This window comes from Ursus arctos, unplaced genomic scaffold, assembly GCF_023065955.2.
Source record: "Ursus arctos isolate Adak ecotype North America unplaced genomic scaffold, UrsArc2.0 scaffold_2, whole genome shotgun sequence".
NCBI lineage: Eukaryota > Metazoa > Chordata > Mammalia > Carnivora > Ursidae > Ursus > Ursus arctos.
In genome coordinates, this window is record NW_026622874.1 from 6,927,362 (window position 1) to 6,950,047 (window position 22,686).

General features: G+C 61.8%; 2 protein-coding genes across 7 annotated transcripts in view; one reads left to right on the plus strand and one right to left on the minus strand.

Annotated features, from left to right (window-relative positions):
• The first annotated feature begins 273 nt into the window (after positions 1–273).
• Positions 274–21,902, plus strand: TMEM63A (transmembrane protein 63A). Of its 3 annotated transcripts, none has more exons than XM_044387967.3 (23): positions 274–363; positions 849–1,048; positions 3,169–3,248; positions 4,351–4,417; positions 5,301–5,338; positions 7,349–7,491; positions 8,260–8,311; positions 8,699–8,807; positions 9,453–9,523; positions 11,376–11,456; positions 11,695–11,818; positions 11,909–12,042; positions 13,144–13,281; positions 14,419–14,572; positions 16,216–16,322; positions 16,437–16,523; positions 16,912–16,974; positions 17,415–17,577; positions 17,942–18,047; positions 18,964–19,131; positions 19,777–19,892; positions 20,187–20,249; positions 20,872–21,902. In XM_044387967.3, exons 2-23 carry the CDS (start codon positions 863–865, stop codon positions 21,031–21,033), a joined length of 2,412 nt encoding a protein of 803 aa, XP_044243902.1. In that variant the 5' UTR covers positions 274–363; positions 849–862; the 3' UTR covers positions 21,034–21,902. The 3 variants fall into 3 exon arrangements, with proteins under 3 accessions (XP_044243902.1, XP_044243901.1, XP_026365289.1); XM_044387966.3 differs by having other exon boundaries at positions 20,891–21,902; XM_026509504.4 differs by lacking the exons at positions 274–363; positions 849–1,048 and having other exon boundaries at positions 3,207–3,248; positions 7,407–7,491; positions 20,891–21,902.
• The window catches only part of EPHX1 (epoxide hydrolase 1), a 31,130-nt gene continuing 30,317 nt past the window's right edge, over positions 21,874–22,686 (minus strand). For all 4 annotated transcript variants that reach the window (XM_026509505.4, XM_048224957.2, XM_044387968.3 and 1 more), the window contains exon 9: positions 21,874–22,289. In XM_026509505.4, coding sequence (XP_026365290.1) covers positions 22,088–22,289 — 202 coding nt within the window. In that variant the 3' untranslated portion in view covers positions 21,874–22,087. The remainder of the gene's footprint in view (positions 22,290–22,686) is intronic.

Below are 22,686 nucleotides of genomic sequence, written 5' to 3' on the forward strand. Positions count from 1 at the left end.
GTGCCAGGAGCCTCGGAAAGGAAAGGTCAACAACCGCCGGGAGTGATATTTGCTTTGGGAATGCTGGGCCTTCCAGTTAGACCAAGGGTGCCCAGGAGGGTGGGGGTGAGACGACAGAGCTGGGGGTGTGCTCCAGGGGTCCCTGCGGAGTCCCCCTCCCTCCTTCCCATCCTCCTCCATCTCTCCCCCGCCCCCCCCGCCCCCCGCCTTTGCCTCCTCTGGCTGCCCCTTCTGGGCCTTCGCTGAACTAATATGTGTTTGTCATCGTGCCAGACGGGGAGCGTGGCATGGCAGGAAGAGGCTGGGTCTGACGGCCGACTCTGCGCTGACAAGCTCCCTAGAGCCCCCGAGCCTGAGTTCCAAGTGAGTAGCGTGGCCTGCGCCCGAGGTCCCAGCTGGATGTCCCGGGAGCAGTGGGCCGGGGGCCTGTCTGTGGCCAGGGGACCAACCGCTGTCGCATACTTGGATGTCCCCTCTTATTTATTCATTCCTGTGTTTCCTCCCACCTTTATCTCCCCCCGTCTGCCCCCCGCCTGCCCTCCAGAGCTCCCAGGGGCTCCCACAGGATGCTTCCTTAGCAGGCCCGGCCTCCCCTCCTTCCCCTTCACCCACTCCGGGGAGGCTGCCAGCTGTGTCCCGGACGAGCCACCCTACCCCCCCATCTGACCCTTGGGACTGTTCCCACAATGGAGCTATTCTCGTGGGCTCTGCCAGGCGCGTGGAGCCTGGTGTCCGGCGCTCCCTGACTCCTTGCTGCTGCCCCCCCCTCGCCTCTGCCGGAGCAGGCCAGGGAGACTGCAGGGGGTCCACGCCCTGACGGTTGGCCTTGGCTGGGGTTTGCTCTCCAGGGAGGACAGGCACGATGACCGGCCGCCCGCCCCTGGAGCTGTGGCAGCCCCAGGCGGTGTCCATGCGCGAGCGGCTGGGCATCGGGGACCAGCCCAACGACTCCTACTGCTACAACTCGGCCAAAAACAGCACCGTGCTGCAGGGGGTCACCTTCGGGGGCGTCCCCACAGTCCTGCTCATAGACGTCGGTTGCTTCCTGGTGAGACCCCTTCTGAATCGTGTCCCCCTCCCCCTGCCCCCGGGCCTTGTGGGAAGGTCAGGTGAGGAGCCAGGCATACCTGAGGGTAGATGCCAGCTCTGCTGCTCACCTCCTGTGACCGTGACCCGTGACCATGGCCTCTGTACAGCAGACGTCATGATTCTTACCTCCGAGATTTCTGGAGAAGATCCAATTGTGCTCTGCAGGGAAAGAGCCTGCGTAGCTGTGCCTTTGATGACGAGTGTCCCCCTGGCTTAGCAGCCTGTCACATGGGGAGGCCTGGGGAGGGGAGGGATCCGCAGGGACAAGAGGTGTGAATGGAAGGTGTGGGTTCGAATTAGAGTGGCCGCACCTCCCAGCTTAGAAACATCACTTCCTGTCCCCACTGGGTCCTGGGCCTCTTAGGGGGTCAGCCGTGGAGAAAAGGACAGACCTTGGAAAAGGCCCACCCTACTCAGAGCTGGCCCGTGCAGTGGCCTCTCTTTAGTGTAGACCTCCTCGTTCCCAAACACCCCCTGGTGTGAGTTATACCATCTTTCTGCCCTGTGCCGAGCCACCTTTGGCCAGGGGGCAGGTACTGGGGTCAGACACACCTTCCTTTGCCTGCCCCTGGGCTGGCCGGTGCCTCCTGATGTCTTCTCCCAATGTGTGACAGAGCCCATCAGAGTAAATGGGGTGGGACGGGGGTGGAGGGTGTAGACACCCCGCTTTGGGCCAGAGGCTGGGCTTGGGTGGGCCTGGGAGAAGGGACTGGGGTGGCCTGCGGGCCCCAAGAGAAAGGGGGGGGTATGAACATAAGCGGGCACGAAGATTATTCCTGGGAAGGGGGGGAGTTCTCCCGAGGATTCAGGTCTCCCCTGTTCCTCTGCTGCGGACTTGTCCAGGCTGCGATGGGACCCGCATGCCCCTCTGCTTGCTTCTGTGAGAAGGGGCTCCGGGTCTTGGAGCCAAAACCCATTTGTGGGTTGAGCCTCGGTGGGTGGGGGGCGGGGGGAGGATCGGAGTGCGGGGATGGCGTCGAGGGTTGGTGGGATTCACGGAGGGGGCCCCGGAGATTGCGGGCCAAGGAGAGCCGTCTGGAGCAGGAGGTGGACGTGGCTGAGGAGGGAGTTGCTGGCGGCAGTGGATTTTTATCATGGGGCATTCTGGGGTGCGGCTGGGAGCCAGAGGGGCCTGGAAAACGTGGGCGCGTGGGAAATGTCCACACCCCAAGAAGGCAGCGGCCTGGGCAGGAGGCCAGGCACTTGCCCGCAGCCTTCAAGTTTACCCTGCGACGTGAGTCACCTGCGTCTGGAGATGGTATCGCCGCCTCCCCGCCCACCTTGAGCTCATTCCTCAGCGAGCAGGCGCCCAGCCGCTCTGGGGTGCTGGCTTTAGGGAGACAGAACCGACATTTAGAAGCTCAGCTCCTGACTGGGGCTGGCAGGGTTGTGTTAATGAAAAATGGCTCTCTCTCAGCCCCCCTGAACCTTGAAGGGAGGGAGCCTGTCCAGGGAGCGGGGAGAGGCCAGAGCGGGTCTGAGGCCCGGCCAGGGCGGAGGTGTGGGGAGGGAGGAGAGAGCTAGAATGTACAGATCTTCGAGAGGGGTTAGAGGGATGAGCGCAGGGCCCCAGCTGGTGGAGGCCCAGCACCGGTGGGCATGGCCCCTCCGGGAGAACCAAACATCAAGCAAAGGTGTCACCGCTGCTGGCTCAGGCCGGGGCTTGTCATTAAACACGCACGTCTGTGTCAAGTGAAGAGGGAGGCTGCTCCCCAGGGCAGCTGTGGGGCCGGAGCTTGTCCTCCTGCTCAGGAGCAGAGGAAGGCTGGGCAGGGCTGGGGAAGGTCGTGGCTGTTGACGCCTCCCTGAGAGCAGAGAACGGGGCCAATGCGTGGGACAAGGAGGACGCCAGGGGAAGCCCAGCGCAGCGTGGATGGCTGTCGTGTCTCGGGCACTGGTGCCGGCAAAGGGGGTGGGCAGAGCATCGGACCGACCGTGGAGCTGTGTGGCCTTGGGCAGCTCTGCACCCTCTCTGGGCCCTCCCAGCCTTGCTGACCTGAGGCCAGTGGGCTTTGCCTCTAAGACATCTGACTCTCTCTAATTAGAAGTCACCTGATTTGGTTTCTTTTCTCCTTTTAGTGTTTAATTTTGGTGTTTTCCATCATAAGAAGGAGATTCTGGGATTATGGCCGCATTGCCCTGGTGTCAGAAGCAGACAGGTAACCAAGACACATCACCTTCAGAGTGTGTGTGTGTGTGTGTGTGTGTGTGTGTGTGTGAGTCACTGGAACCAGCTGGCGGCCCGCACGTGACGCTGGTGCTCCATCGTGTCGCTGCCAGGCCTGTGCGAGAAGTGCTGTTGGCTTCAGGCTGTGGAGGAAATCCAGCTCTTTGCCCACGCGGGGCTTTCATCATCACCTGAGAGGGGTGCCAGTTGTCTTTCCCACCTTGAATATTTTCAAGTGTCTCCTCTTTGAGATGAGCTAGCTTGGGGCTGGGGACGAGGCGAGGCGGGTTAGGGGAGCTGCCCCTGTCCTCGCTCGGGGTCGGTGTGGGCTGGTGGCCCTTGCTCGGCCAGCGGCGGGTGAGTCTGTGATGGAGCAGGGCCCCCCTTGGCCAGACCCCCCGGGCTCTGACAGCTCGTGACACCCGAAGGGGGGATTGGATTCTAGGCCTGCGCACGGCATCTCGAACCCCAGCTGCTGCCATACGGCCCGGACCTTGTGTCAGATGCAGAATAGGAAGCCGTGGGGGCAATGCACGCGTGTCCAGGCCGCCCCCGCCCCGGCCTCCTCGGGCGCTCCCCAGGCGACACCCGCCGCTCTTGCTCCACGGGCCGTTGTGTTGAAACATGGTCCGTGCGGGAGGGGCGCGGCGTGTACCCAGACCTTCCTTCCCTGCGGCCTCAGCGCTGGCACTTGTGAAAGCAAAGGCACAAAATACGTCCCTTACGACCGGCAGTGCCGTAGGTCGGATAAAATTCGGCTTTCGTTCCAAGTTTTATTTAACACCTCGGGATGCGGACCGCAGACATCGGCACTCTGACGTCCTTAGGTAGGCCCGTCGCGGTGCTGGGGCCCCAGGGCGCTAACGCCCGAGCCCTTGTCCCTCGTCCCCGTGAGCTAGAGTTTCACGTCTCACGTGCCCAGGTGTGGTCGTCGCCCTTGTCTGCACGTTTCACGGGCCGAGTGACATTTCGTGCCGGACTTTGAGCAGGGCTCGTAGCTTTGGTCCGGAGCTCCACGAGGCGGCAACGTACTGGACGTCCGTGGTAGACTTTGAAAAATAATTTTCTGTCTTTCTTCCCTTTTGTGTTTCTAGTGACTCCAGATTCCAGAGATTGTCATCGTCTTCCTCTTTCGGGCAACAAGATTTTGAAAGCGAGCTGGTTGGTATTGCGGGGAGCGGTGCGGCCGCGGCCGTGGTGGGGGCGGGGAGGGCTGCCGTGCACCTGTTCAGCAGCTGACCCGGGACCTTGTGTCCTGAGTGGCCAGTGCTGGTGACAGCTCTTCCCGGCACCGACCAAGCCCCCTGGATGTAGGATGTATGCAGGGAAGACGCAGCTGGGGGGCCCAGGACGGGACAGCTCTCCGGCAGAGGGCTCCCGAATCCCCCGTGGTCCTAGCACTCGTCTCTCTGATCACACTCAGGGACAAGTGTGACAGCTTGTTGTTGACTTGCTGCTGGCTTGAGCCACATGTGGGCAGGAACCATGCCTTACCCGGCCCTGTTGCCCTGAACGGATGACGACTGAATGCATGTGTCTCCTGGCCGGGGGGACAGCCCAGCTTGAGGGAGAATTATGTGTAAGAGACGCCATGGGCTGTAAAACCCACAGACCCCCTCTTCCCGCCATAACCCCACTCCGGGGTGGACTGTCCCATCCGTGAGGCTTGTTTCCCTGCGTCTGTCCCACGTCTCAGCCAGTCATTCGGGACAACCAACCAGAAGCCCACAGAAGCTTCTCCATGGCTGCCCTGAGCTCCCGTCAGCTCTCTCTTCAAGTTTAGCATTTGCCCCTGGAGCCTGTATGATTCCGCAGATCGTCAGAGCGTAAGAGGTTCTTACAGGCATGGGGTGCCTGTCACAGAGGACTGGGAGCATGGAGACCCTGTCGGTTTGGGGACATGCGGTAGCTTGCTGAATCTGGGATGAAGTGTTGCTTTCACACCGTGGGAGCTTAGGGGTGGTTACTTAATGTCATAGACGATCACATCTGCCTCCCAGAGACACACACGTTCGCGGCTGACCCCCGCTGTCTGCATTTGCAGGGATGCTGCCCCTGGCTGACCGCCATCTTCCGCCTGCAGTGAGTATAGCCCGGGGGCACCGGTGCCTGCGTGTGGGGGGGAGTGGGGGAGTGTTTATCTTTGTCTGGGTGGGTTTTTGCATGTTTGACCAGTGAGGAGGAAAGAGCCAAAATGCCCAAGCCCGAGATGGGGTCTCTTAGCTGCTTCTCGGCTCAGGTCCAAAGCAGTATGGGGGGCTGAGAATAGGGGGCCCCAGACAGCCCCTGCACAAGCCCACAAAACTAATTTTTTGTGCTCTAGGCAGGATCAGTGGCTCCTTAGTATTTAACACCGGCAGGCCTGGAAGGAGGCTCTTCCCGGCGGGCTTCCGTGTCTGATGTAGTGCAAAGAGGAGAAATAACGATGCTTTAGTACACTCACCTCACTGGGTTGAAAGCTGACTTGTTTTTAAAATGTGGGGCCTGCGGAGAAAAATCCTAGCAAGCTAGGGTCTGCAGCGATCGTGGGGGCTCCCTTTCAGAGTGCCGAGACGTGAGAAGGACCTCTCGGAATTGGTGATACACGGCAGTTACGGGATGCCGGGGACGGCCCTGTCTGTGGGCCTCAGTTTCCCCACTGTACAAGGGGCCCAGGGTGACGTGGTGGGAGAGGTGGGTTTGCCAACCCCACCCTTCTCCACTACCGCCAAATCGCGTCACTAGGAGGCAATTCTCCTGAGGCTGGAAGTCATACAGCAGAAGGAAAAGAATCAGTAAGAAGGAATTTGAGGTCACCTAGAATCCTCCCCCTGAGAGATGCCCAGGGCGTGTTCTTGGGTTGGCTACTCTAGGAGGCGGTGGCGGGGTGGGGCTCAGGCCATGCCCCTGCCCCTGGGCTGGGGACCCCACCCCCCTGGACCGGCAGGGCAGCACCGGACTCTGACTCATCATTTCCATGGTAACCCGCGAAGGCTGTGGGCAGATCTGCTCTACAGCTGGCTCCTCTCCCTGTGCCCTGTTTTTGTGGTTCTGTGTCCCCTTCAGTCCCCCTCCCCTGCATGGACACGCATTTCTCATGGAGAGGCTGTCCTGGGGACCGCCCTATATCCTGCTTTGTCACCACGATGCTGTGTCAGATGTGCTTCCCATCTCAACTCCCTGGGTTTTTCTCCTCTTTTCCTGTCCCAGAAAGGACAACACTGACATTTTTGAGGCTACAATTTAATTCTAACAGCTGCTCACGGCCAACATTACAACCGACATTCAAAGAGGCCCACAGGTTCCTTAGAATTCCCTTTCCCAGCAAGATCCCAACAAGATGGGGAAGTCAGAGACGTGTCCCAGAAACACTGTGGATGAGAATTGCTCATTCATTCACTACTTGGTCCCGTCTTCCTTCCAGAAGCCGGACCCCCGGGGCACCTCCCTGCCAGGAGAGTAGGAAAGAGGGAGATTCCCCTGTCTGCTTCTGTGGCACGGAAATCTGGCTGTCGGCCCCTGGAATTTTCCAGGTCCCCAAGCCAGCTGGAGCTTCCAAATATGGCACCCAGGAAAGGGTGGAGCACCTGTGGGGCCCCTGCACCCCCCCCCCCCGCCCCCAGGCAGGACGCAGGGAGAAGTTGGGGCAGCAGAGGGCCTAGCCCGAATGCTTCAAGGACCGGCTCCCCCACTGCCTCTCCCTCGCGGCTTGCCTGAGGGGGAGCCCGCGGAAAGAGCGGTGGCTGCAAGTCTGGCAGCAGGAGAGCCCCAGCCGCCCTGTTGTCAGGGGCTTTGCCTATTCATAGCAGCAGGGAGGGGCTGCGGGGTAGCTGAGCTTCCGCACCTCGCCCCTGCACAGATGGCTCTGGGGATGGCAGCTTCCCGGGCGCGTGGTGCGGGGCTAACGGGGCAGGCTACGGAGTCCCCTCCTAGCCGTGTCTGCACAAGCCGTGTGACCCGGGACGCTAGCTGTGCCTCCGTGTCCTCGTATGTAGAGCAGCGGGGGTGGGATGGGACTCCGCCTCCTGGGATGGTCCCGAGGATTAAGTGAGGTCACCCGTGGCTGGCCTGTTGCTGCCGCTCACTGAGGTTCCATGTGCGTGTCTTGGCCAGCGATGACCAGATCCTGGAGTGGTGTGGGGAGGACGCCATCCACTACCTGTCCTTCCAGAGACACCTCATCGTCCTGCTGGTGGTGGTCAGCTGCTTGTCCCTGTGCATCATCCTGCCTGTCAACCTCTCGGGGGACTTGCTGGGTAATGACCCCTCGTCCTGAGTTGGGCCCGGGCAGAGCCATGGGGCACCTTGTGATAGGGCGGAACCCCAGGACACATGCTCCCATTCAGACATGAGTCCTCGGGGTGACTCTCGGAACTCTCCCCTCTGCCCAAAGGTCTGGAGAAGAACCCCCCCAACCCCCAGCCAAGAGCTGGGGCCCCCTTGTCAATTTCTGATTCTGAGTAAGAGGAATAAAACCCCGAGATCTGTTGAATCAGGGGCTTTTGGAGAGTGTTTTACACTTTCCTGCCCCCACCAATCAGGAGGCCATCATGAGTGGATCTGGAAAACGTTCCTGATGCTCAGAGTCAAAATCGGAGCGTGGAACAGTGTTTCCAAGCAACCGCAGGAAGCCAGCTTCCAAAACGCCATCACGAATCCACTCTGTTCTTTTCTTTTTTCTTAATTTTTTTTTTTAAAGTAATCTCTCCACCCACCGTGGGGCTCAAACTCATGACCCCAAGAACAAGAGTCGCCCGCTCTGCCAACGGAGCCGGCCAGGCACCACTTCTTATGCCCCGTGATTCTCAGCTTAGGATGACCTTAGACGTCTCAAGGAATGTCGCAGGAATCTCAGATTCGAACGTTGATTTCCCCACATGGGGGGTTGGGAAGAAGTTGTCGGTGCAGCAGAGGCCTTGGTTGGTGGGAGCTCTGAAAAGACAGCACGGCTGGTCAGGGTCTCCTGCCGGGCCCCTCCCCCTCCCCTAGCCTGACCCTGGAACTAAGTGTCTTCTTCTCTGCAGACAAAGACCCTTACAGTTTTGGGAGGACGACGATAGCAAACCTGCAGACCGAGTGAGTATGGGGTGGGGGCTGTGGGGGTGCAGAGTGGGGGACCAAAGGGAAGGCAGGTTCCAGAGCCCGGGATGGGCCAGATAGCCCTCAGCCCTTGCGCCGACGTATGAGAGCCCCTCCGCGGCCAGTGCGTGTGGCCTGGGCAGCGACTGTTCTGCAGGGGGTTCTAGAAGACACGGAGGACCCTGTGGGCCTGGGTCCTTCTGTCAGGACGGCGCCTGCTCTAAAGGGGCACTGGCCACGAGGCCTCTGTTGGAGGCATCTGCTGGGATGGAGCCATTGACCCTCAGCTCGGCACTGTGAGGGGACCCCGGCCTCAGCCCTGCACCCCCACCCCGGCTTGGGAGCCCAGCCCTGATGGCAGCTGGTCCCCCCCCCCCCCCCCAGCAACGACCTTCTCTGGCTGCACACCATCTTCGCTGTCCTCTACCTCATCCTCACCGTGGCCTTCATGCGGCACCACACCCAGTCCATCCGGTACAAGGAGGAGAGCCTGGTGAGTGCAGCTGGGGGCGCAGGGGGCAGCCAGAGCCGAGCGGCGCCCCCAGCCGTATGCCCGGGACTCGGGGGCAGTGAGCTTGAATAGTGGGTCTCCGTGGAACCTGGCATGGCTGTGCTCAAGAATGACATTTGCTTTTGTAAAAAATTTCTGATTATTTTAGAACACGGATTTCCCCCCTCCGTTTCGCCAACTGGCCCTGAAAATTGTGGGGTTCGGGCTTGTAGTTGCTGATTCTAAGTCCCTTCTCGGAAGTTGGGACTGCGAGCAGCCCTCTCTCTTTGGAGCCCACAGCTCGATGGGGGAGGAGGAGTGTCTGTGAGCTGGTTCCAGGCCCGGGTCCTCCTCTCATCTGCTGTGTGACCCCATTTGAGTCACTCGCCCTCTCTGGGTTCCTTCTCCCTTTCTCGTCATGCAAGGGAGGCTTGTGGAATTGCTTTGGAAGTGTATTTGTGGTACAGCCTGGAAGACGATGCTACAGGACAGCATCCGTCGGGGCTCTGCCAGGCGGCAGGAGAGCACCCGAGCCTTCCGAGCTCCTGCTGTTTTCTTCAGAGGGGCTTGGACAGGGAGGAAGAGCGGGGCCCGTCTGCAGACGGACTTGTCCCGGTGACTTCTCTCCCTGGTGCATTTCTCCGGCAGGTGAGGCGGACCCTGTTCATCACGGGCCTCCCCAGAGACACCAAGAAGGAGACCGTGGAGAACCACTTCCGGTGAGCAGGGCCGCAGGTGGGACAGGTGCCTTAGGGGAGAATTCTGTCTCCTGCTCGGGCACCCGGGGACCTCAAGAAGGGCCTGGCCCTGCCACATGAGCATCAAGTGGCTGCTGGTGCCGTGGAAGGGTTCCTGCTGGGGTGGCCTGTCCTCTGCCAGCCACCATGGCCATCCTGTGTGACCGCAGTAGCTGGAGCAGAGGCCAGGGTGTGGGGGCAAATAAACACCTCAAGAGCACAGGGAAGATGGTCTGCCCTGGGCTTCTCAGCATCAGCTGTGCGGAGCCCGGTGCCCGAGACACAGCTGGTCTCCGGAGGGGAGGGCCTGGGGCTGGCTCCTTCCCCTCGCAGGTGTCTGGTGAGGGGACACCTGTGTCCAGAGCCCTGTCTTCACAGAGCTCACCAGTCAGTGGGTCCAAGCTCTCCCCGGGAGGACCTGCTTCCCAGCAGCCCCCGCTGAGCACCTGCCCCCAGGACTCGTGCAGGTGGCGGGGGGGATGTGTGCAGGGCTGGCAACGGAGCATCAGGAGAGGGGCGGGTGGGGCAGAGCAGGTGCAGAGGCCCCTGGAACCCCCGGGCTGCGGGCGAGGGAGCCAGGCTTTGCTCTGTCTTCCCTCCGCGGCGGCTCAGCGTCACTAGTCTGCAGTGCGGCCCGGGGCGCAGGACGGTGGCACTTGGCCGTGTCCATGAAGAACGCTACACGCAGTTGTCAGATGAGCGGTTACGATTTATTGACTAACCTCTTCAGAAACCCCGAGTATTTAGAAATATCATTTTATGTAAATACCGGATACGGGCATCCTTTTTCTGTTATTGAAACAGCTCCCGAGCAGCCTGCTGGGCAACATTTGAAAACAATCGTTTCGCTTGATGTATGACCTTAAAGAGAAAAGAAAAGCCCCCTCCTTCCCATCCAGACACTGGGTCGGAGCTTTCCTAGTTGAGGTGGCCCTTTCGGTGGCCGAGGCTGTGGCAGTCCCTGGGGACCTACGTGGGCATCTGCCCTGTTGCTGGGACGCTTACGCTGGGCTTTTCTTCCCAACTCCGGCGCTCTTCCTGGGACCCGGGCTCGTCCTGCTGTTTAAATCCATGACGAACGTACCTGTGGGCTTTGTCTCTCTCACTAAGATGTACCCAGAAGGGTGCCTGCCATGTGGTGGGTGGGGACCTTGTCTGTCTGGGGAGGGAATGTCGTGCCGTGGCGCCGGGCTGCCTGGGTTCAGATTGTGGCTCCGACAGCCACTAGCTGTGTGGCCTGGGGCACAAGTCTCATAACCTCTCTGACCCTTATTTTCCTCATCTGGAAAATGGGGTTGAAACCCCCCCACGTTATGATGAGGATTAAATTAATCGTCTGACGGTCTCTGGTCCATAGCAGGGACATGCACGGGCTACGTACGAGCAGATATGGTCTTACTACGATGGTGAACGTGTGTGCCACGTTTCCTGGGCTGAGGGTCCTTTGCTTTCATTAAACCCGAAAGGTCTGCGACCTTCAAAAGGATCACAGACTGGACAGGGTTTCGGTGATGGTCCAAGGTCGACGTGACCTAGGGCCGACGATAAGTCTCTTCCTTTGGGTGGGTGGGGGACGTCAGCAGTGGTGCTCAGCCTTGGCCGGAAGCGCCTGCTGCTTTGCAGCCGTGACGGTCTAAACCCGTCACTTGCAGGCAGTGACTTTCATGCTACTAAAAAAGGCCTCTTCATATTAAATTTCGAAATTTCCCCCTTTGATAAAAGACAAAGAGGAAAGACGTCTCTGTTGGCATAAAAAAAAAAAAAAAGCCTTGGAGACTTGGGGGTCTCTCCTGCCTGGGGGTCCTCTTTTCCAACGGGCATCTTTCGGGCACAGGGATGCGTATCCCACGTGTGAGGTGTTGGACGTCCAGCTGTGCTACAACGTGGCCAGGCTGCTGTACCTGTGCCAGGAGAGGTAAGGGGGGGCCGGCACGGGGACCCCCTACCCCGCGGAGACCACACCCTCCTTCCTGCTGGCCGTGGCCCCGGAGCTCCCGGTCGGGAAGGCAGGAGGGCGGCTCTAGCCCTCTCTTGTTCAGGAAGCTGAACTCCCGGGTCTGGTGGCAGCCGGTGGTTGGAGGGGGGCAGTGGGGTGCGCGCCACAGGGTCAGCGCAGGGCTGACGTTCGCCCCCCCCCCCCCCCCCCCCCGCAGGAAGAAGACGGAGAAGAGCTTGAGCTATTACGCAAACCTGCGGGCGAAGACCGGCCAGTGGACCCTCATCAACCCCAAGCCCTGTGGCCAGTTCTGCTGCTGCGAAGTGTCGGGGTGTGAGTGGGTGAGGCCTGGCCCCGGCAGGAGCGCACCGCGGGGTCCCTGACCCCTACATGGGTCCGCATGGTCACCGGGGGGGTGTGTCCGCTGGCAGGAGGATGCCGTCGCTTACTACACGCGCCTGAAGGACAGGCTGACCGAGAGGATCGCGGAGGAGGAGTGCCGGGTCCAGGAGCGGCCGCTGGGGATGGCCTTCGTCACCTTCCAGGAGAAGTCCATGGCCACCTAGTGAGTGCGACCCTTCTCTGGCCGACGCCCGTCCCCCCCCCCACCTGTCGGATGCAGGTGGTCCCGCGGATCCATCCCTGCGATTTGCCGGTGGCATTTTCATCTCTTTCCTGTGGTGTGGCTCGGGAAGCCGCAGTCCCTCCGTTGTCTGAGCCCTTGTCTGTGTGACAGCTGGTGGGGGTGATTCTTCTGAGCCCCTCTGGGGTTGACAAGGCCTCAGTGTCCCGCTGGGCTCTCACCAGCTGCCCCAGGGATCCCGTTGCCTCTCTGTCCCGCTTTCCACCTGGCGGGACAGATGCCCCCCTCCTTCAGATAGCCACTCTGGACCTCAGATCTTCTTCTGTGCCCAGGCTGCCCGTCCTCGTACAAATGCACACACTCCTGGGCACTCGGGACACCCCCTGCTGCAGAGCCGAGGCCTGGGGAGGGTTGCAGGGTGCAGGCTGGCACGGGGAGCTAGCTCCCAGAGCAGTCTCATGGCTGGGGTCAGGAGAGCGCTGGGGACAGCAGGTGGCCACACAGATGCCCCTTCCCCTGCCTTCTCTGCGGGCAGCACAGACCCAGGAACGGACTCTGCCGTGAGCTAGAGCCAGAAGGGCGCTCATGGAAAGAGGGTGTTCCGAGGCAGGAGCGGGGGGCACGGAGATGGCAGGGGCTGAGGTGGCCGTCCTGGGGAGGATGTCAGGGTGGGAAGGAGCTGGGGAGAAAGGGCCGTTGAGACCCAGGCCTGGCTGCAGGATGTGCCCACAGTGCGCCCGCCTGTGGGGCGGGCGGAGGGGGTGGCCCGGGGAGGAGCTGTGGGTCGAGGCCGTGCAACAGCGTGGGAGGCAGAGTCAGACGGATGGGGCGCATACCTAAGTGGCAGAGCCTCAGTTTCTCTATCTGTAAAGCCGAAGTGCTCCCTGGCTTGCCGGGTTGTTCTGGGGATTAGAATCTTCCCCAGAGGGGGCCGGGCACGGCTTTCCTTAGCATCACCTGTAATAAACTAAAAAAGCCAAGGTCCTGTGCCCCGGGGCCCCGCTCTCGCTGAGTCCTATCTGCCAGATCTGTACGGGGTCCCTGGGGTGTCCAGACCCTGACTGCTGGTGCTTTTCCCGGCAGCATCCTGAAAGACTTCAACGCCTGCAAGTGTCAGAACCTGCAGTGCAAAGGGGAGCCCCAGCCGTCATCCTGCAGCAAGGAGCTCCGCACCTCCAAGTGGACGGTTGCCTTTGCCACTTACCCCGAGGACATATGCTGGTGAGCCCCGGGGCCGGGCAGGTGTGGGACAGAGGCCCCTGGGCCTGCTGGGGCTGCCCGGGCACCAGAAAGCCTGGGCGTGAGCTGGAGGTCAGGGAGGTCCGCCCGCGGCCCCTGCTCTTCTCTGGGATGTGTGCGCGTGAGGGGTGTCCACGTCCCCCCACTTCACTCCAGCCAACCCGAAGTATCTAAAACAGTATCATTTCCACATGTGATCAGCTATTTTTTAGTTGAGATGTTTCTCTTTTTCATACTTAGTATCGTTGAAACACAGTGTGTGTGTGACTTGGTTGGGACAGGCCCCCTGCAAGGCTCAGCAGCTCCGTGAGCTCAGTGGCTCCGGGCTTTTGTACCCTCCCCCCTCACCGTGCAGCCTTAGGTCAGGGGTCAGCCACCTCTCTGGTCCGGGGGCACGCTGGTGAGCTAAGCTGTGTCCACGAGGGCCATTGGCGAGCCCTGAGCGTGATGCTGGGGGTGAGGGCAGCCCCAGCAGAGAACCTAGCATGGTTGGCCTCAGTCTCCCCCTCCCCCGCACCCCGTCCCAAGAGCGAGCTTTGGGTGCTTGTCTCCACTGGCTCTAGCTTGGCCCCTGACAGTTCAGCTCTTCGTGTCACAGGGCTTACCAAACTGGGGGGGGGGGTGTTGTCCATCTGTTCTTGGGGTGAGAGCCCAGGACAGGCTGCAGTGGGGCCCAGGCCCCTCGGTCTCCCACCTCCCCCTCCCTGCACCCAGCCCCTGGCCCTGCTGGGGAGCCTGTGTCGCTAGTCACCAAGCATTGACGACATGGCCGAGACGTACTGGGTCGGAGCCTCGTGTTGTCTGACTGGGTGCTCGTGGTATCTCTGTGGTGGGTTGCGGCCCCCACGCCGTTGCCGGGTAGTCATGTTCGCGGTGGATAGCCTGTTTCCCCTCTGAGCCCAAAGGGACCCCAAATTTGACATGGCTGAAGCTGAAAGTCAGTACAGAGCGTTTGTCTGTACTGAGGTCGAGACGAGCCCCCAGCCAGAGCCCTCCGTCTGGTGTCTTGCCATGTCTAAATTTGACCTGCTGACCCACCGACTCCGGGGGCGCCATTGGCTGGTGGGCAGCCGGAGCCTGGGAGATAAGGCTCCGGGGCCTGTGTCCCCTGCTCTGCAGGAAGAACCTCTCCATCCAGGGCTTCCGCTGGTGGTTCCAGTGGCTGGGGATCAACTTCACTCTCTTCGTGGGGCTGTTCTTCCTGACCACGCCCTCCATCATCCTGTCCACCATCGACAAGTTCAACGTCACCAAACCCATCCATGAGCTGAACGTGAGTGGCCAGGCTGCAAGGCCCCTCCTGCAAGGCTGGCGACGAGAAGGCGTGGTGGGTGGAACCGGAGCAGCCTCTCCTAGCAGGGGTGAGGCCAGCGGTGCGCAGGCCCAGAGGACGCTCCGCCTGGGGCCTCTGCTGGGGCCGCCTCACCCCTGCATCAGGCTCAAGGCTCGCCAATGGCCCCGTAGACACAGCTTAGCTCACCAGCGTGTCCCCCAGGCCAGACAGGTGGCTGGCACCTGACCTGGGGGGGAGCTGGGTAGGAAGGAGTGACAGGTGCTCCACGGAGTGGGGCAACAGGGTGTGATTTTTTCTTTCATGTTCCAGCCTCCGATAATCTTGTGACAAAGCCGTTGAGTCTAGGTAGGAGACAAATGATTTTTTAAACTCGTAGATAAATGGAGAATAGCTAAACACTCCCTAAATGGGCATCGGCGTAGAAAGGTATTGGTTTCCCATAATTAGCTCTGCCGAAGTGTCGCCCAAAATCTATTTTCTTGTTTCCAATTCCGCTTGGCATTCAGTTCCTCACGCTCTGGGAAAGCACGAGGGGCTGGACGGCCTGAGGCCCTGGTCCTCGCCCTGCAGTCGCCTGGCTGATGAGCTCTGAGCCTTGGATTTTCATCTGACGGCGGGGTGCAAGCCCCTGCCCAGTGATGGCGGCCTGGCGAGCTCACGTGTGGCCGGGGCCCTCTGAGCGGATGTGGTATTAGTCTGATACAAAAACACACGCGGGCACTACGCGGTTTTGTTTAGAATCGAAGCCTGTAAGTGTTCACGCCTTCGGCGGTCTTCGGATGTACGGTGAAGGCCTGTTCTTTGGAGGGTCGATGGGCTGAGTGGAGCCCCCTTTTCTGTTCTCCGTACACCGGTTTTGGTTTCTTGTAGTAAAGCCAGAATCTACAGGGCCTTGCCGCCATTCTGAGGACAGACCCCTCCCGCATCTCTGGTCCCTGGGTGTCCCTTCATTCACTCTCATCTAATTCAGTAACTTTTTAAAAGATTTATTTATTTGAGGGAGGGGCGGGGGAGGTGGAGAGGGAGAGTTCTAAGCAGACTCCCCGTGGGCACGGAGCCCGATGTGGGGCTCGATCTCATGACCCTGAGATCACGACCTGAGCTGAAACCAAGAGTCGGAGGCTCAAGTGACTGAGCCCCCAGGTGCCGCCCGTTCAGTAGCGGTTTTTAGAAACTGGCCTTACCGAGTCCTCCTGCTATCCGCCACGTCAAGAGATTTTATGTTGTTTTGCTCGTTTTCTCAGGGAAAGTACTAAGCCGGTCGGTCGGTGCGACCACAGTTGAGAGCGCAGCGGGCGCACACAGGATCGGGCCACCGCCGGGCCGGCGGCAGCTGAGCGGCCTGGGGAGGCCCCGGCTTCGGGGTGCCCGCTGCCCTTGGCGGCACTGTGGGGTGTGTAGGGAAGCCAGGGGAGATCAGTGGTGCGTGAAGTTCCTTTCTTTGCTCCAAAGAGCTGTACATCTGATGTCCAGGGCGGTCACGGCCTGTTCAGCCAACGTGATGGAACACCTACCCTGTACCAGCGTCGGCTCCGGAGGGGGCGGGGGCAGCATGACCAGGTCACCGCCTTGCCGTGCCCACGGCCCCTGCACCTGTCTCCTCGGTGGCCCTTGTTTTCCAGGACCCCATCATCAGCCAGTTCTTCCCGACCCTGCTGCTGTGGTCCTTCTCGGCCCTGCTCCCCACCATCGTGTGTTACTCCACGCTGCTCGAGTCCCACTGGACCAGGTGAGTGAGCAGGGCGTGCGCCCGCCCCGCCCCCAGGGCAGCGGGCCCCAGCTGGGGCCTCCCGGGCCCCTGGAGTGCTTGGGGACTGGGAGGACCCACCTGTGACTCCCCCAGGTCAGGAGAAAACCGGATCATGATGTCAAAAGTCTACATGTTCCTGATCTTCATGGTGCTGATCCTGCCGTCCCTCGGCCTCACCAGGTACCGGCCGCCCGCTCTGAATTCACGTCCGGGGCTCATTTGGGGAGCTCTGTCCCCAGAGAAGGGAAGCGGTCTGCGGGTGCATGCAAATCCCTGACGACGTTCACACCCGTCCCCCTCACTCGGGGTGCCCTTGGGCTGGCTCGCTGTTCTTCTGGGGATACGGTCTGTCTTCCTTAAACGGACCGTCCCCTTGGGGAAGGGAGACTCTGTTTACTTTAAGTGGCCGTGACCGGTTACGCAGCGGTAAGTAGCATCTTGGAGGAGAAACGTGGGTTTGGAGGTCCCGCCTGATGCTTAGAGCGCAGACACATGGAAACGTGTCGCGAGCCCAGGGAGCGCGGGGACAGAAATTCTCACGCATTCTTTTTTTTTTTTTTTTCCCCAGTCTAGATTTTTTCTTCCGGTGGCTCTTCGACAAAACTTTCTCAGAGACCTACATCAGGCTGGAGTAAGGACGGGCCACGCTGCATTTGGGAGTCACCGTCCTGGGGACACGGTCCACGGGGCTGGCTGTGGCTGCGGCTGCATCGGGGGGTGGGGGGACGGGTATTCTGTGCTCCCGGACAGCCCTCTTCTCCTGCGATCCCAGGCCCAGCGCCTCCCCAGCACCCCTCCCAGGCGCCTGGTGGGGCCGAGGCCAGGCAGAGCCTTCGGTGGGCACCGTGGGAGCTGACCCACTTTGTGCCACATGTGCCGAAACGTGGTTCATCCCTGAGGCCGAAACTCCATTAGGAGTTCTCGTTCATTCTCGACGTTCATTCTCGACGTTCCTGAGAGCGGAGCCACTCGGGGAGGAGAGGGATGATGAGCCCCATGGAGGCCCCTTCCGTGGTTGGGGGAGAGGCTCCTGGGCCTCGGCTCACTGACCCCCCCGCTGCGGCTTCCCAGGTGCGTCTTCCTGCCCGACCAGGGCGCCTTCTTCGTGAACTACGTTATCGCCTCGGCCTTCATCGGCAACGGGATGGAGCTGCTCCGGCTGCCCGGCCTGATCCTCTACACCTTCCGCATGTTCGTGGCCAAGACGGCGGCTGACCGCAGGAACGTCAAGCAGGTACAGGGCGGGCAGGGCCGGGTGTGGACTGCCTCCCGGGACCCCAGCCTCAACGCCGTGTGGCTCCCCGGGGGTCTGACCCCGAAGCCTGCGCGGAGTGGGGGGTCACTGTCCCGTCTGTCCCAAGCATCCCCTCCGCCCTCTGCCCTCTGGGGCCCCGGGCCTGCTGGGTAGACGTGATAGGACCGAGAGAGCCACGAGGGGCCCGCGAATTCTTGTGGCCTGGGTGGGAGCCCAGTGAGGCTGGGGGCTGCAGAGGGCAGAAAGGACCCCAAGAGGTGGGGGTAGCTGGGCGCCTCCTGTTTCTGAGTCATCGCGCTGTCCCCTGGCGGCCCGGACTGAGCTCCTCGCCCCCTCCACCCAGAACCAGGCGTTCCAGTACGAGTTCGGGGCCATGTACGCGTGGATGCTGTGTGTCTTCACCGTCGTCATGGCCTACAGCATCACCTGTCCCATCATCGCGCCGTTCGGTGAGTGGCCGGGGCGGGGGCCCGAGTCCCGCTCCATCTGGGCACCTGAGCGGCCCTGCTGCTGACCGCCCGCTCTGGCTCCGGCCCGTGCCGTTGCGCCTCCCGAGTTCTCCCACGTCACGCTCAACACAGGCCTGCCAGGCGGGTCTGCTGTCTGTCCCCCCGTCGCAGATGAAGCACCCAGTGTGACATAGGAGTAGACCCTGGATTTGACCTGGGGATCGTTAATGTCTTGCCACTAAAATAAACATCAGGTTCCCGGGTTTTGGCACCAAAATAAATAAGTATAAAATTAAATAAAATGAACATCAGGAACTGCAGACAAATGGAAGATTCTGGAAGGAAACAGAACACCCAAGAGACAGCCTTGCTAGCTGAGGTTTCGGGGCAGGGGGAGGTTTCAGTTTTCCTGTATGCTCTTGAACTATTTAAAAAATCTACAGCATTACTCCTCAGAACCAAAACAGTTTTGTTAAGAGCATGAGATGATCAAAGAGGCAGTGCCCGCCTTCTGTGCTGCCCCTGGGGCAGGACCCTTGGGCACCTGCCGACTGCGGGGTGCAAGGGGTCAGCGTGGGTGGGGAAGGGAAGGAGAGCAGGGGAGCCTTGCGGGATGGTGGGGGACTCGCGTGGGAAGGCCCAGGACGACGTTGAGGCCGGGCATCTGGTGCAAAACAGCTTCTTTCTGCAAAATGACCCTAGAATTTCCATGTTCCCTAGGGACGAAATTGCAGACACCCCTACTCCTTGGGTCAGGGAGAAGCTGGGGAGGGGGGCAGAGGGAGAAGGAGAACACGAGCAGTCAGGTTCTGCATCTAGCCCTGCTTCGGCTTCCTGGGGTCGGACGGCTCGCCGGCCCCAGGAGGCAGGAGCGGAGGCCCAGCCAGGCCCGCGGCTCACGGCCCCACCTCCGCAGGCCTCATCTACATCTTGCTGAAGCACATGGTGGACCGGCACAACCTCTACTTCGCCTACCTCCCGGCCAAGCTGGAGAAGAGGATCCACTTGGCCGCCGTGAACCAGGCCTTGGCCGCTCCCATCTTGTGCCTCTTCTGGCTCTGTTTCTTCTCCTTCCTGCGCCTGGGTGAGGGGCCTTTCTGCCCGGGGGGGGGAGGGGGGCTGCGGGGTGGGGGCAGGGGCCAGCCCTGGGCCTCAGAGTCCCGCCTTCGCACCAGCCCTCACCTTGGTGTCCCATCAGAACACGGTGCCTGGGGTAGGGCCGGTTGGGGCCGCATTTCCCGCCCAGCTCCCGAGCTGGCCGGAGCCCGGGGGACCCTGGTGACCCCAAGTCAGTGGAGAAGCTGACCAGAGAAGGCAGTCCCCCTTATCTGCGCTGAGGGCCTGAGCCAGAGCGGGGCAGGCTGGGCCAGGCTGCCGTTTGGGGCACGGGTGGGACTGGGTCCTCGGCACTGTGGGAGCCCCAGGAGACGTGGATGCTCTCGGGCAAATGAGAAAAGCAGCAGGGGTGCGCCCGTGCCCCAGTCAGGTGGGGGGCCTCCATCCCACCCAGCCCGGGGCACTGGGGCCCGCCCGGAGCCAGCCCAGCGAGCAGGCGCGCAGAGGAACGTTGACCTGGGGTCCCAGTTCCTGACATCTGACCAGGGATAATGCCAGCCATTCAGCGGGTGCCCCGGGTGCTCCTGGCTAGGCCGAAGGAGAGGTCACACACGGTTGCCGCACCCGCTGTGCCCTCCCCCCGCCAGCACGCCTGGTGTCCCTTTGTCCCCAGGCCTGAAGGCCCCCCTCACCCTGTTCACCCTGCTGGTCGTGTTGCTCACCATCGTGGTCTGCGTGGCCTACACCTGCTTCGGATGCTTCAAGCACCTCAGCCCTCTGAACTACAAGGTGGGGGCCCCGCCGCCGGGAGGGGGAGACGCTCCCCAACTTGTCACACCCCAGCGTGTCGGCCGCCTTCTCCAGACTGTGTTTATCCGCGGGGAAGGCGTGGGTGGCCGGGTGCGACGTGTGGGCTCCCTTCCCACCTCTTCCCTGCTCCCCGCGTGCCCACCCCCCCATCCTCTGCTGCGGGGAGCCTGGTGCCAGCCGGTACTGTCATCCCGGGTGTGAATCATCTGTTTGTCTGGAGGGTGCTAGTTCGGGGAAATGGGTTTGTTGGTCACGGTGAGTCTTTGCCTGCAGACGGAGGACTCGGGGAGTGGCAGAGGAAGTGAGGCCGAGGCCCCCAGGCCAGCACCCTTCACGGTGAGTCCTGCTTCTTCCCCAGGCCACGAGCATCAGCGACTCCTGGTGGCACACAAGTGCCTTGATCACGTGGCAGCCAAGGTTCCAGAAGGAATCCCTAGTCCTGCGGGATGCTTCACCTGCACGGGGGAAGCCACGTCCATAAGCAGTCGCTGATCCCTGTGCAGGTGAAGCCCCGTTTGGCCAAGATGCCGCCCTGCCCCTCGTTTCAGCTTCGGTCCTGGCTCCTTCGCTGCGGGTGTAAGGCCTGCTGAGCTAGGGCCTTTCCCGGAGCAGCGTGGCAGGGGTCTGGGGGTGAGCAGGACACAGGGTTGTCCCAGCGCTGGCCGTGTGAGGCCCCCCAGGTTCCCCGAACAGGGTCAGGGCAGTCTTTTCTCCAGCCCCTGCCTCCCCAGGCTCAGGTGCTCGTATGGCTGGCTGGCGGTCCTCAGTCCAGCCCCAGGAGAGAGAAGGTTCTCAGATTCATTCCCCGGAGGACACCTGCCTCTGCAGACAGGGGAGGAGGCAGGGCGGGTGCATGGCCTGAACCGCTTTCTCAGCCTAGCTCTGGGGAGGCCCAGTGGGGAGTGGGGGAGGACCGGGTCCAGAGTCTCATGCCCGGCTCCCCACTCTGAGCACTCAGGCACCGCATTTTCTGGCAGCCCTACAAGCCCCGGATTCTGAACGGCTTGTCCTCGGAGAGAACAGCCCTGTCCCCACAGCAGCAGCAGACCTACGGCGCCATCCACAGCATCAGCGGGACCGTCCCTGGGCAGTGCCCAGCCCGGGACCCTGGGGACAGTGACAGCGGGGCGCCTGCCTACCAGGAGGCCTGAGGGCAGCCGGGCCAGGCTCGGAGCTGGAAAGAAGACGCAGGTGGGAAAGCGGCTTGACTCGGGCCCCAGCTGAGCCCAGGATGACGTCCCACCTTCTTTTAAGCACAAGTGCTCTCAAGAGCTGGAACGGGAAAGGTGCTCCTGCCCTTGGCCGAGGACGACAGGCTGGGACTTCCCTCGGGTGGTGAGCGGCGGCCTCTCTGGTCACAGCCGCGGGGCAGCAGGTACGAGGGAGAGTGGAACAGTGGAGAAGCCCCCCTCGGAGCCCCCAGCTCTGGGCACACAACCAGCAGATAACCAAAGAGCCCGTAGCAGATCCAGGCTGGAGATGGGATCCAGATGATGGCTGGGGTTCATTCCAGCTCCCCCCTCTCTGAATCCAGCCCTCCTCCTCCGATCCCAGAGTCCGCAGGGAGGCAGTGGGCCAGTCCGGGTTGGGTGGACTGTGACCCCGGCTGGAAGGACAGGTGGCCCCTTCCTTTTTCTCCCTGCCGGGACGGGGACTGGCAGCCTCCCACTGCCTCCAGGGGGTGCCAGAGACACAGGGGGCCAGGTGGGGTATGGCCCAGGCCCCCTGCGACCCACCCCAGCCTCACCCAGCCTCAGGCCCTGCTCCCTGCTCTGAGCTGCCCAGCACACTGGGAGGGGGTAGACCGTCCTGGTGGCTCGCGGGCCTGTCCCGCCCTTCCCAGCAAGGGTCCTTGAGCGGGGTGCCCTCCCCAACCCAGACCGCAGACTGGCCAGCTGCCGGAGGGGGGGGTACCCCCGTGGGATTGGGGCATGCCCATGTCACCTGGCTCCAGTCACTCTTAGAAATAAAATCATTTATCATTGCTGACGTGCGTGTGGGAGCGCGCGTGCAGGCAGTGAGCAGGGGGGACGGCAGGGGCGGGGGACGGGCGTGGGGGTGTACATCATCGCCAAGAGAAGACCGGGGGCTCCCTGCTCCTGGGGAGCGGCCCTGGGAGGCAGGGGGCAGCTGTGGGCGAGGGAGCCTGCGGGGGGCGGCCAGCCCCGCGGGCATCAGCGCTGTTCCAGCAGCCCCACGAACTTGCGGATGTCCTGGGCCAGCAGCTCCGGCTCCTCAAAGGCGGCAAAGTGGCCCCCGCGGGCCATGTAGGAATAGGAGATGAGTTTCGGGTACTTGAACCTCACCCACTTTTCGGGCACGTGTATTAACTCACAAGGGAAGGCAGCAAAGCCTGTGGGCACGTGGACCTTCATCCTGGAAGGGACAGAGATCCCACTGAGGGGCGAGGTGGCATCCTGGTCCCCTTAGGTCCCCTGCAGCAGGGGGCTTCAGGATGGGGGAGTAGGGGGGTCCGTTCACCCACCCACAGGGAGCCAGAAAAAAAGACCCAGGGTTCTCACCACCTGCCTCGATTCCAACCCACTAAGGGCCTTCTTCTCCGGAAGGGCCGGGTGGGCTGGAGAACACACGGGCTCTCGACAGGCTGAGGGGGATGGCCAGCGGCCAGGCACGCCCCTCCCCCCGGCCTCGTTCCCCTTTCCCTCCGAAGCCACCCGAGGGGCCGGATGTCCCAGAACCGCCCATGCCACACCAGGCCGGCGTCCCCTCGGTGAGCTGACTGCCACCGTGTTCTCATCCCAGGCACCCTGGG

What these genes read in the sequence shown, in the direction of transcription:
- TMEM63A (XM_044387966.3), top strand. Translation starts at nt 863, where the DNA reads ATGACCGGCCGCCCGCCCCTGGAGCTGTGGCAGCCCCAGGCGGTGTCC. An exon ending in ACCGCCATCTTCCGCCTGCA is followed by an intron (nt 5,339 to 7,348) that starts GTGAGTATAGCC and finishes TGTCTTGGCCAG; the next exon opens with CGATGACCAGATCCTGGAGT. An exon ending in AACCCATCCATGAGCTGAAC is followed by an intron (nt 14,573 to 16,215) that starts GTGAGTGGCCAG and finishes CTTGTTTTCCAG; the next exon opens with GACCCCATCATCAGCCAGTT.